This window comes from Aplidium turbinatum, chromosome 9 (genome assembly GCF_918807975.1).
Source record: "Aplidium turbinatum chromosome 9, kaAplTurb1.1, whole genome shotgun sequence".
In the NCBI taxonomy this organism is placed as follows: domain Eukaryota; kingdom Metazoa; phylum Chordata; class Ascidiacea; order Aplousobranchia; family Polyclinidae; genus Aplidium; species Aplidium turbinatum.
The window spans coordinates 20,739,623-20,753,088 of NC_137480.1; the positions used below are offsets into that span (position 1 = coordinate 20,739,623).

The 13,466-nt window shown below is 37.0% G+C and overlaps 1 protein-coding gene across 1 annotated transcript; it reads right to left on the reverse strand.

Annotated features, from left to right (window-relative positions):
* Positions 1-1,061: 1,061 nt before the first annotated feature.
* Positions 1,062-12,718, reverse strand: LOC145777117 (prolyl 4-hydroxylase subunit alpha-2-like). The gene is made up of 12 exons (XM_082588412.1): positions 12,533-12,718; positions 11,938-12,089; positions 10,905-11,042; positions 9,148-9,332; positions 8,803-8,897; positions 8,230-8,365; positions 7,720-7,896; positions 6,034-6,204; positions 5,600-5,653; positions 5,264-5,326; positions 3,494-3,659; positions 1,062-2,586 (listed from the first exon to the last, which is right to left on the reverse strand). Exons 1-12 carry the CDS (start codon positions 12,709-12,711, stop codon positions 2,501-2,503), a joined length of 1,602 nt encoding a protein of 533 aa, XP_082444538.1. The 5' UTR covers positions 12,712-12,718; the 3' UTR covers positions 1,062-2,500.
* Between the last annotated feature and the right edge of the window lie 748 nt (positions 12,719-13,466).

Consider the following 13,466-nt stretch of genomic DNA (forward strand, 5'->3'; position numbering starts at 1 on the left):
TGTGTTTTATTGTTGCTTCCCACTGCTGTCTTGTGTTGGCTTTTCAATTGTAGGCTAATTTTTTACAATAAGCACCCTTTAATAACATCATTATTTTATGTTTTGTGAATGGAGACTATTTTCTGTGCTTTTTCAATTGTAAAAATTCAAGCTTTTTTTTATTTGTGTTGGAATTGAAGAATTTTTCCAGATGAAGATTTGTTCGCGAAAAGAAATTTCAAGTTCCCAGCCTCCCTGTGGAAAGGTTATTAGCTCCAAAAATGATTCCTGGTCAGGATCGAAAACTATCCCCTGTCAACGCTACTGAGGACAAAGTGGTGGCCGAGTGGTTAGCGCGTTGGGCTCGCAGTCGCGAGCCTGCATGTTCGACTCCAGCCAACGGCACTTGCTGTTGTTTCTCTGGGCAAGAAACTTTACGATAACTGCCTCTACCCAGTGATCGATCTCGAGTAATAAATGGGTAGTACCAAATTTAAGTCAAGTCCGCTTTCCCGCAATGCAGGATAAAGATAATAAAACAAAAACTCAGGAAAGATCTTTGGACTTTGGTTAGTCTTTATCCTCGAAATGGGAAAGGTTTGCAAGAGAAAGTGGCTATGTAATAGCCTAGTCCTCAAACCCGTTGGTCGAAGTTGCCTTACATGCGACAAAACAAAAAATAAACTGAACTGCGAGCTCCCGATGTTGCGGGAAAATTATTTCATCCACTGGGTGCCGCTGAATGAAGAGCAGTCCTGAAATACGCTGCTTAAGCGGAGACCCCGAGTGGTATGATAGCCTACATTTATTCTGATGAGGTAAGCAAAGGGTGTGCTAGCTTCGATGGCCATAGGCTATATCAGATGGATTTTGATTGGATGCTTCTGTCCCAAACCAAAGAATGGAGTGATGTTCAGACGTGTGGAAAATATCTGGCAGAAAAAAATGTCGCCATTGATAATGCTAAATTGTTGGATCTACAACAAAGCTTGTGCAAAGGCGCCTTAAAACTGATACAAGTGCTTTTTTTAAATGGCGGCATATCAAAAATGAATAGAACAGTTCAAACACTGCAGAACCAACGAATTTTTTAATGAACTGTTAAATCGCACAATTAATTGTCTGCAGTGCCAATAGGCCATAGCCAATAGGCTATAATAATAATCCCAAACGTAAAAAGAAACATTTTTCTACGACGTAACCACACTACCGCAAAAAAGGACAAGTTGAGTACATTTCTAGCATCTTAAATGTGAACAACATTAATCATATTTCGTAGAAGCAATTTTATGATCTCGTAAAAGTTGATCCTTCATTATTGAAAAAAGTTATGGGAACAAAAAACTATCCATGGGCTGAATCTGACAAATAAATCTGTTGTTTTTTAGCTGAAACTTTTATGGCATAGACCTAGTCCAAGATGCAAAAACAAATTCTTTAAACGCAAAAATTTACTTGCATTTTATTTGTTTACGAAACATGTCCTGTTTGTGGGTGATGAAAAGATGATGGGCCTAACGTTATATGAGTAGAGTTAGACCTAAAGGTAGACAAGGCACATCACCGACTACAGAGCACAAGTGCAGTCACAAATTGGCAGAGACTACTGCACATTTACTACAGAAATGTAAATTTTAAAACTTAGTAGGCCTATATTTCTCAATGCGAAATCGATGGGTTAAATTTTTGTGATTCATACGTTGTTTGAATTCAGTACGAATAAGTTACAGCCTATATTTTTTTACAAAACGACTGGTGCAAAAAGAAAATGGTTGTAACGTGTGGTCAATCTCACCAAAAAATATAGTTTCAATATTTGATCTTTACTTTTCATCAAACAACTTCATTGCATTTCTATAGGCTACTACTTTCGATAGATATCAAACAGGCTAACATTACGACAAAACTTCGCAGCAAAATTTAAGCACAATTTGGCATAAACACTAAACAGTGAAACTACTTAGTTCACATCATCGTATAAAATATGGCTTCATGACAGCAGCCAACAGGTGCAAAACGTAATTTCAAATGGCAGATCATGATGGCTATCTAATTTTGAACGTAATCTAATCGATAACATTATACAAAACTTTTGAAAACAACACTTGATATTAACAGAGACAGTGAAGTCAGAATAACGATTGAAAAGTGGCAAAAAGAACAGATAATGTATAAACGTTAAACATACAAAAACGCATAAAACTATAAAGATATTATCTGACACGTGCCACAGAACGTTATACAAGAATAACTAGTAGTCAACTAGTCATAACAGTGAGCACGTCATAACTTATTGACTTAATGGCAATTAAGCAGAATACTATTTTAGTACAAGTTGTCCAAAAATAACTTGAGAAGAGCAGGTAAAGAATGAGGCAGACCAAGTCGGATTGAAGCAAAAAGGTGCGATGGACAGAATGAAATGGGAGAAGAGGGATGAAGATAATCGCTGCAAGGAAACAATCGAACACCCCGACCAGTGGGGACAAACCCAATTTGGATGATAACAATGTTGCAAAGTTTAAAACAAGCGATTGTCAGCTTTGCGTTTCAGTCGACACTTTCGACGAAATTCTTGGTCCCTTTCGTGAATCCATTTGTTGCTAACTGAAACACACTTGGCTGTGTAATCGATTTGTTGGTCATCTAAATTCGAGGTTTAGTTCGAATGAAACTTTAAAGCAATAATTCTTAACATGGGTGCTATCACCCCCTAAATGGCGCTGCTGAATTATAAAGGGATGAAAATACTCAAGGGGACGCTATATTCAGAAGGTGTAACGTTTTTTTCTTTAGTAAAAATTTGGCTTAGTAGTTTTGCTAGATCAAGGTCAATGCATATTCGTGCTCTGCATAGGTCTCCTATTTTTGTTTCGGGCACATGCATGTTGTAGTTGAGAACTGAGTGAAATACTGCCCTAATTGTGAATGTAGGTAATTTTTTTAGCCTAAATAAATTTACCATATTCTCAGAATTTAAGTTTTAATTTCCTAATTGCACAACGGTGCAATGCAGAACACGATAAAACTTCACAGTAGCCTATCACTCATCATCTTTAGTAGCCTACAGCCCTTATATATTAGGCTATTATGGTGGGCGCCAAACTATCAAAATCTCTGAATAGAGGGGCTGGGAAAAAAAACGCTAAGAACCACTGCTTTAACGTTTGCGAATGTGAACACCTCTTATTTGAAATGGGGATAAGACAAACCTCTTTGTGTAGGTTTAATCAAAGTATCACACCAAACAATAGATTGGATGATTTAGTGTTATTCTCATCTCTCTTTCGATCACAGGTAGGCCTAAAGGCCAATTTTGTTAAATCAAATTTCGCAATAGGAGTGAAGGCAATCACTTCAAGGAAAGAATCGGCCACCCCTACTAGTGGAGACGAAACCGAATTTGGATGATGAAGGTAGCCTTCGTAGGCTACTGCGTGCTTTGTGTGACTCACTGACTTTTAATTGAGTGTAGCAAACTTACAACATAACAAAATGATTCAATCACACTCACCCCATTTTACTCCTGTGAGAACCGGACAGGCTGCATGCCAGGTTCGAAGATCGCCGGCTCCAGATGGAAAAAGGTTATACCAGAATGCAGCGCTGCCCTTTATTGGACGAACAGCTACACCGGGGTTTAAAAATACCGTATTTCCGCCGTAGCCAACGTCACTAAGCTGAAGTAAAAAAAAATGAACTGTGAAAAAATTTAACCCTAAATAGACTTAAGATATATTTGGGTGCTTTTAGGAGTGTTGACGGGTGATGGTATTCTGTGACAATACGATTTTTTTTTTTAAGTCTCATCTTTACACTCAGTGTGAACATTTAACCAGGGGCTCTTAAGCTTTTCTTAACACGGACCACTGCCATGTAAAAGTGGCGATTATTCTTGGTTTACGGGATCTCAATTGTAGGGGTCTGCTACTATTCGGTGAGTCCGATTCGGTGAGTTCCTAACCTCTAACCCTAAAACAGCAATGATAATTAGATTACGGTACCCAATAATTAAAAAAAAAAAAATTGAAAAAATCACCGAATAGGGATCGGACTCACCGAAACGGGCCATTCCGCAATTGTAGCATAGCTTGAAAAGCCTTTTAAATTTAAAATAAGTAACTGAAAATGAATTTTTTCAAGGAAAATTGTTTGACGAATGATGATTAAATCATGCGCTCATTCCCTTTCAATATAGACCAGTGATGTCACTGTCTTACGTCAGTCGATTCAGGATAATGGGCTTGGGCCCCTTAGCTAGCCGTGCCCAAGATACTAACAACACAGAGAGAAAACGTCGTTTTTTACATCGACTCAACGTCTGGAGACAACTTATTTGCTGTCTGGGAACACCAAGTTCTCTGTCCATGTTTTGCGCATATTAGGGGTTTGGCTTTTGCTGAATTTAACAAATAGCAAACACAATTGTTTGTTTTTAATTTTACATTTAATCCTGAAGAACTACTCGTCGCAAGCAGCAGAAGGTGGTGGAAAAATAGCCAGATTATGGTGCTTAGTTTACAGATTGAAGTGGGATGTTTTTATCCGCCAAACTGATATTCCAAACAAGTAAATGAACAAAACTACGGTAAATGAAACCCATGCGAGTTGCATCAATGCTTAGTTACCTTTGAGAAAAAGAGTTATTTTAATAATAATTTTTTTCGAAAAAATTATTTCATTTTAAAAGTGGCACAATAAGATTTCTATTGGAACTTTACGGACCCTTTAAAATTCGTCCGAGACGGAGACTGACAAACGATTGATACATAATCGTGTTTTCATTTGCCCCCATTGCGATAACACACAGTACACTGCAACCACAGATGCGATACAACAGACGACAGGAAGCAGCGAGGTGACCCTTATTTTGTCTTGCCATTAAGTGTCTTTGCCGAGACCAGCCGCGTGCTCTGAAGCGGTGTCGAACCCACGTCCTTTTGAACGTCGCGCAGACGTTCTCACCACTCGGCTACGCAGCCGACTAATAGATACGTCTGGGTACATCAAAATAGATTCTTACAAGCTATTGTAAAAAATCTATAAGGAAAGCATATTTTCCAGACAAAAAAATAAGCAAAACATATTTACAAATCTTATCAAATCTATGCAACAGATGGAGTTACGCCTTTAGCAGCATGATTGTAACTTATGCCACAAGTGTAGATAAAACGATGTTTCAGCCTAATGCTGCGCGTTCGCTTGTAAAAAACTGCTGTTACCACAGAAACAGATCGTTTTATGTACACTTGTGGAATTATCAAATCTAGTTAAGGATACTTGCATAGATAAGAAATGTAGCAATTCTGTTTCCAATTTTTTCGTCCCAATTACCAGCATCGGATTTCTGAAATTATTAGAAAACCTTATCAGGATATTGGACACATCCACAGCAGCACAGTAAAACGAGCGTTTTGCCATTCCCAGGCTGTGATTATGAACTACTCAGTACTCACGTATGTGATCAACATCCCTACATTTTATTGCATCACAGAAAGTCACTATAGCCCTCTACTCTTTGCCTAATCAATGTAAAATGGAACGATTTTTCTAACTCGGTAGAATTTGATTAACATGCAAACAATATCTGTTAATTGCTTAATAAATTGACAGTTCTTACTTTCGAGAAGTCATAGTGAGGCTCATAATGGCCACCCATGCCATAATTGGCTATCTGTAATTAGATAAGAACATGTTTATTATCATTATCATAGCACTGAATACAGAGCTATTAAAAACATTCAGAATTGACTTTTTTTAAATTACACACCAAATAAACCCAATAAAGCTGAAAAAGGACTTTTTTCTCCAAAGATATTAAACGGAAATATGCTTGATTTAATAAAATTTGCTTTGAGGAAGTCTTTCTTCAGCTTAGTTAATGAAATTTGTACCAGATACACAGTTGAACGAAATAATTTACTCAATGTTATTGATTAATGTCCAACCAATAAAAAAAACAAAAAAAAACAACAACACTAAACAATAATATCACAATCACAAGACAAAAGCAACACTTCCACACAAAAAATAATATTCCATCACGTGTTGTACCTGTAGTGGTTCAGCTGTAGTCATCGAAAAACCAGTGATGTCAGATATTCTCTGGCACACTTTAGCCACAATTGAACTGGCGTTGTCGGCCAACCACGCGCTTTTGCTGACGCGATATGACGCGTATTCCAGCAAGCCAGTGAAAGGGTTTTGTACAGTAGCTCTGTTTAACTGCAAAAACACAAACAATGCTCAAGCATTTAAGCAGTCACGTCAACCAGGTTATAAAACATACAAATTGTCTACAAAATAAATGGAAAATGTTGATAGGCTTGCACAGAAGTGATAGGCTGCTGTCACGTAGCTTCTCAGCAGTGTGATCAAGACAAACGCTAAAACATTGAAGTAGTGAATGAACAAATGGTCAAATAAAAAACAGCTTCACCTAAAAAACAGAGATTTAATTTTTATATAAACAGTAAATTTTTCATACAACACTGATATATGTTTTTGTCGTGTCAATGCTGACGTCAGATGATTAAAAATTTGGATTAAGTGGATGTGAATGCAACGAAGGCAATCTTCGCGTTCACCTTCAGGCATGCCTTCAAGTGTCCTGCCAGGTGCAACTGTATTTTCTTGAGCGGTGTTGAACCAGCGCTTTTTTCGAGTGAAAAACCGAGTAGTAAGATGTAAGAACCCTGTTAGCCTACTCCGCTTGAAAGCACGGCCGTTTAACACCGCTCAAGAGCATTCGGCTGTGTCTTTGGCAGTACACAAGGTGGGCATCAAGATTGGCTTTATTGCCTCTCTATCCGCTTAATCCAAATCTTCAGCCACCAAGCGTAAACCTGGATACGAAAAAAATCTTACTGATACATATGAGTTTTAGGTTATGCAGTAGTACAATCAATATCTACATAAAACCGCAATAGCTTTAAACAATTAAAGTCAGATAGGAAGTTTGTCACAATCAATGTGCGAGGTCTCGCGTCGGGCTGCTTTGTATTTTGACCGAGCGCACTGTTTTAATTATGGAATTCTTGAGCGGTATGTTATTGTCGGTCAATGACCAGTAGTGAACTTTGATTGTGAAATCGTTGTTATGTAACGTAATTCTAGATCATTCTGTAAGATGCGAATCTGAAATATTCTGTTGTTTTCACAATTGCCAATATCGTTTGTCATGATGTCACAAGGTTGTTTACCAATGGATCTCCGATTGCTAAATCAATGTATTTTCTAGAATCGTTTTCCCTACGTGACAATCTAGAGACTTCTGTTGTTTACAATTTAAATGCTGCTTGATAGAACAAGGGTTCTTTATGATGTAACCTTACGTAACCTTCTCGAAGTTACTAGACCGAATAACCCTCTATAAATAGTGGTGTAATTTGCGTAATCATTATTATTATGATGAGATGATTATGAAAGTCGTGTTATGAGTTGTGGATAGTTGGTGCAGAAATTATTGGTGATTGAGACTTGAAGTAATTGAATACAAGTAGATGAGAATTGGTGCTGATATAATTTGTGTTCGAAATTAAGAGTTATTTGAGAAACCATTCGTTGGAGTCCTTCAAGCGTTTTCATATATCATTTCACTAGTAGAACTATTTGACATTTAATTGACTGCTTTTCGGTTATAACCCATTAAACTACGTCATTGAACCTTTACAAGTCTTTTTCCTGGTAAGAGATAGAAAGAAACCGTGACAAAGTTGAATAAACAATTCGACAACTCACATGAGGTTTGGCAATGGATTTGATGACGTTTATCTCAAGATCAGTGATGACGTCGTAGAAACGCACTAAATGCGGGGAATCCCACATTTCTTCGAGCTTGACAGGTTGAAGGATAAGACGAGGGTGGTTGTTGTTTGTCCAATAATAACATTTCAATCGTTTTCCAACTTTTGGTGGCTGAAATAACATAGAAAATGCCACAGCAAAGATTTCTAACAACTTCTACTGACAAAAGTATTGCGCAGTGTAACGAACGAAGTGTGGTAGGCTACAATGTACACCGGACGTTCCCAGTCTTTTTACTCTCGTTTATTCTTTGCGAAAGACTTAAAAGATAAATTGACCCACATCAGCCATGTTCAGGTAAGAATTCGGTTATTTTCTGAGCAGTCTATCTCTTGGCCTGAGCAATGAAAACTTTCCTCTAGTTGAAAACTACGAAGTCAATAATTGCAGGACAACGGAGCATTAGAATTGAAGAAATGTTGTGGGAAAGTTTAAATTACTTACGACAGCATTTTGTTCTTGTCGGCACAAGCTTTCGTATTTCTCGCGTTTAAGATAACTTGTCTCTTTTTTGAAAGCATCTGATGATAAAACTACATTTTCTTCATTGTCCTGTTTTTGTCTTTCTCCCAAAAAAGTTCTGAAAATCAAACAAACTCATTCCCATAGATACAAATAACAAAAAAATCCTTTTTTTCTCGAATGCAAACATGTTTTTTCTTTTGAATGTTCATAGTGATGATGATAATAACACAGTAGTAACATAACGATCAATTTTAGTTCATCGAATATTGGTGGTGATAATAATAATAACATAAATCATAACATTATTATTAATGGCTCGAAAAAGTTTCAGTTTCAGAACACACAGTGTTAATTAGAGCTAGCGCCTGGCTCCCGGGCCAAATAAACAAGGCAGCCATCTTCAGTTAGAAGCCTACATGTAAAATCAAAACCAGAACCTTTCAAAAGTGTTTCCTTGTTTCGAACCTTGTTTTAATTTTTGTTCTGTTTGTCGTCTGAACACAGGCCTCACACAATCCTAGTAAGATATGATGGTATGTTTGTATACCTTACCTGTAAAGGTCGTAATTTGCCAAGATTCGACTATGAGATGGGTTAATTTGTAGCATTTCTACTGTAATAGCAAATGCCCTTTGAATGTTTCCTAGCTGAAAATACATAACAATGCAATTAATAAACCTGCCTGTATGTAGGCTATCCTAATTACAGCTGTAGGAGAAGGTTAGTTGTTGGGGTTGTTGGGTTAGTTGTTGAATTCCTGGCCAAGTAAAATCGATTGCGCTTTAACACTTTAGGGATGCAATTGCTCCCACTACACTCTTACACCGATGAGCCTGTCACATAAAGCAGAATTAAATAACAAAGCTCAAAGTTTTAATGTTTTAGAGTTATATTTACCTGGGCCACACAATAAGCAAGATGATCTAAAACGTCAAATTTTGAAAATGACACATATTGCTGTTCATTCATTTGTAAAACTTCACTCATCCATAATGCACACTGATAGAATTTTTTTTCCAAGAAAGCTGTTCTCCCAATGTAGAAGCAATCTCCCGGTGTGAGAGATTGATTTGCTTGAATGCCTTCAAATAATCATGACTCAGATATAAGTCAGAAATCAAGATCAATACAAATGACAACACCATGCACACACATATCATATATATATAGGCTACAGTAGCCTACTGAAGTTTACTGATATATATACACATCAATTTGCGGATAAATGAGTACAATTACTGTCAAAAACTACTTTAGGTTTACTAACTAACTAACTACAGAACAAGACTATTATATCACAGTGTAGATTCAAACGATCTGTTATAGCCTGATGCTGCGGGTTCTTTTTGGCAATATCAAATTACACTAGCTTTCGGAACACAGTTCCCTAGTCATGTGCTATGACGAATGGTGTTGAAGTCAGTGAGTGGTTTTTTAAAATGGTTCTTTGTTTTAGCTTGAGGCTGCCGGCTGTTGAGTTTCTGTGCTGTTAGGCGTTATTGCTGTGAAGTTTTGTTGGATCAGTTGATTAGTAGATTAGGTGACGTAGTTCTTCCCTTTCGGCGCGGTTGTTGATTTTAGGATTTTGTTTGCTAATGAATATGGCCTCTTTGAAACGTAATTGTATCGCGTCATTTTCTCTTCCAATAATTTTAAATTCAAAGTCTGCTTGGCATTGTTGTTGGTGATCAAATACCGAACTTTTATCCGAGCTGAGATGTTCTTTGAGGCGGGAATGGAGTGGGCGAATCGTGCTACCTATGTAGCTTTCCTTGCATTTTTTACATATAATCTTATAGACACAGTTCTTGGTGTTGCACATGTTGTCGTTCCGTAGTTGGCAGTTTTGCATCCGGCAGGGTTCGGGTTTTTGTGGTTTTTTAAGTGCGTTTCGGAGGGTTCGGGAGCGCCGAAAGAGGCGGACTGGTAAGTCCAGGTCTTTGAAGATTTTCTTTATTTTACGGTCCGCGTCGTCGCTCATATAAGGAAATTCGAAATGTATTGGGCGACGACACCGACAAAGCAAACAACCCTCCCCTCAGACATCATACAACCCAATACATTTCGAATTTGTATTTGACTTTCGAATTCATATTTGACCTGAAAATTACATTTTGTGAAAATAACCATATTTCTAGCAAAATTTCGAAAAAAAGTTCTTTTGGGACAGATAGGAAAGTGCACATTCTGCTTCTTTTGGCATCAAAATTAGCTCTCTAACATCACCGCTCACAGAGTTATGGCATTTTTATGGGATTTGACCCCCGCATGACCTTTGCGTCAAGGTTGTCACCTGAGTATTCGAGGCAACATCCCAAAAACACTTTTAAACTTAGTTTTGGGACCAAAGGCAACTATTGAGAGGGGACGTTTTTTGAATTAGTGATTTTTATTTTTTTCACTCCACCCTAATATGCATAGCCTACATGTTACACATCCGTATGGAGTTACATGAAGAAAAAAATATACTTACAGGGCAAGGACTACAAACATAAGCATAGGTAGTTCAAAAGTACATTTTGGGCGATGAAACTTTACTAGTACAACAAGAAGTAAATCTACAATAAATAGCCTACTGCTACTCTTAAAATGCCCAAAGTAAATAGCTTTGCAACTTTGTATATGTAATCAGAATGTCATGTTGGAGATATCACCTTTAACAACTCCTTGTGCTATTTCATGAGTGTCAAGCATATACATGTTTTGTAATCTCATCAGTGCCTGACTTGATCCTTTAATATCACCCTCATTGGGAAAGTGTTCACGCTTCAGTGACAAACTTGATAAAAATACTAAAATAAACACAAAAAAATGGTAGGCTAAGCTATATTGAGCATACATTTCCTCAAAAACATACTGTAAATACATTGTATTAAAGTTCTTTCTGATGATCCTATTACAAGGTCAAACAGCCTTATTAAGGTTTTTGGTCAGCTAGTAGCCTAACTCCTTGTGATATAGCAAATACATATATATGTACATTGTATTATACAGAGTTTACTAAAAAATCTAGGATAATAGTTACTTGGATCTAAAACAATATTATAATTTAGAATCAGAAAACAATCCTGTTTTTATAATATTTAATAGTTGCCTAGATAAGATTTGGTTATGAATCTTTATCCTTAGACTGACAAAACCTTGATAGGTTATTCCTGGTAGTTTCGCATCTAGCCTACTTGTAGAGGCTGTTGATGCAGGGCTTGTTACCGAGATTGACAGAGTGAAGTTTTCCAATTGTTGAAGTGTTGTTGTCGGGGAATTATTCCATCCATTAGGCGCTGCTGAATGGAGAGCAGTGGTTGGTTTGGTTTTGAAACTTTATGCTCGGACTGATGAAGCCCTCATAGGTTATTCCTGGTAGTTCCGCATACTTGCAGAGGCTCTTGACGCAGGGCCGGTTACCAAGATTGGCAGAGTGAAGTTTTCAGATTTTTGATGTGTTGTTGCCGGGGAGTTATTCCATTCACTAAGTGCCGCTGAATGGAGAGCAGTCCTAGAATGCATTACTCAAGTGCACAACCAGAGAGTTGAACCAGCGCTGATTGATCTTCTTCATGCAGTCACATGCTAACCAACTAAGCTATCGATAGCAGCTTTTATTCTACAGTACACAGGCAGACTTATGCATGAGCTGGTTAATGCTTGAAACTGACATCAAGTTATAATAATTTATATATACCGTACCTGATGTAACATCCTCCATGACAAGGCTTTCAATTTCAGACCATTCTGAAGCCAATCGCTTAACAAGCCGATACTGATTAACTGGATGACCAAGGTACTGATCAATGTTAGATTGAGCATTTTCAGAAACTTGTTGATATTGATTTGCAAGTCTTGAAAAGTGAAGTATATTCACATAATATTGTAAAATTTATGATTAGCATTAGTTTGAGATTAGCAATATTAATATTTTCGACTTGATCAATTTCTTTAATTAAGCTTACTTTTCATTGCCAGGGTTAACCAAAGAATTACAGAAAGTGGCTGAAAAAAAATGGGTGATAAGGGAGATAAAATGTGTTAGGCTACATAGTAATTGCAAATATTGCATAACTATAATACAAACTAAACCTAAAAAGTTTACGAATTCTATCAGATCAAGATGAAAATATATCTTCTGTCATAGGCAGCCGTTCTGACATGATAAATAACACTTCAAGAGTTTTTTATGCGAGCCACACTCTACAATGATAAAACTAAAATATGATAATAGCCTACGGTACTGAACGAACAAATAACCATTTAAGTGTTGTATTAAAAAATAAACTGAAGTAACCTTTTAATGCTTTGTATCTTGGTTTCTTCTGCTTGGATATACTTTCGTAGAGAAGAAAGCAAATCTAACTCCTCATAGACTAAATCTTCCATTTGACCGAGTGATGAAAACCATTCACAATTTACATCATTGGTAACTGATATAAACAAAAATATGCAAAGATAGACTGAGTGAATCATTGTAAACGTAGCCTAAGTAAGCTAACAAACCAACCAACCAATTCTGCACAGAAACAAAAATGTTATACAAAAGCTACTTTCAGGGCTTTGACTGCATAAACTACATGAAAAGTGTTACAAAGTAAGCCACAATACCACATCACCCGCATGTGTAGCAACCACAAGACATTAAGGCCAGGAATGCCAGCGACAAATTTCTAATAAACTTAGATTGTGTGTTCAAAACAACCCAGGTGGAGAAAAGATGTAGTAAAGCGGGTAAAAGTACTTGCATGTTCTTTTAACACCACTTTATATCATTACACAGAAGCCTCAGGAAGCTGTAAATAGTATATACGGTAACACGTATATATAATTAAGTTTACAAATATACATACTTATGTTGGTAGTCATTATCAGGGTTGCCAGATGGCCTTTTTTTAGGCCAAATTCCAGAAAACTGGCCTTTTTAAATTGCAGTTGGCCTAAAAAAATGATGAAAATAAGGCCAGAAAATCTGGCCTTATTTGGCCCTTTTTATAGCTGCAAATTTTAACCGGTTTAGAAAGTATTATTTTAAGGAAATTCAATTTCAATTGGATTATAAAGTAGGCCTATCGCTTTTTTCCACATGTGCTGTTGATGCAAAATAAAAGAACTTCTCTCTCTCACTTAGAGCCTGACCTATATTCGTTTTAATTTTAATTAGTGAGTAGAGACATAGGTAGAGAGTAGAGAATGTGTTAGCGGTGGACAGGGCGGTTCTATTAAGTTGC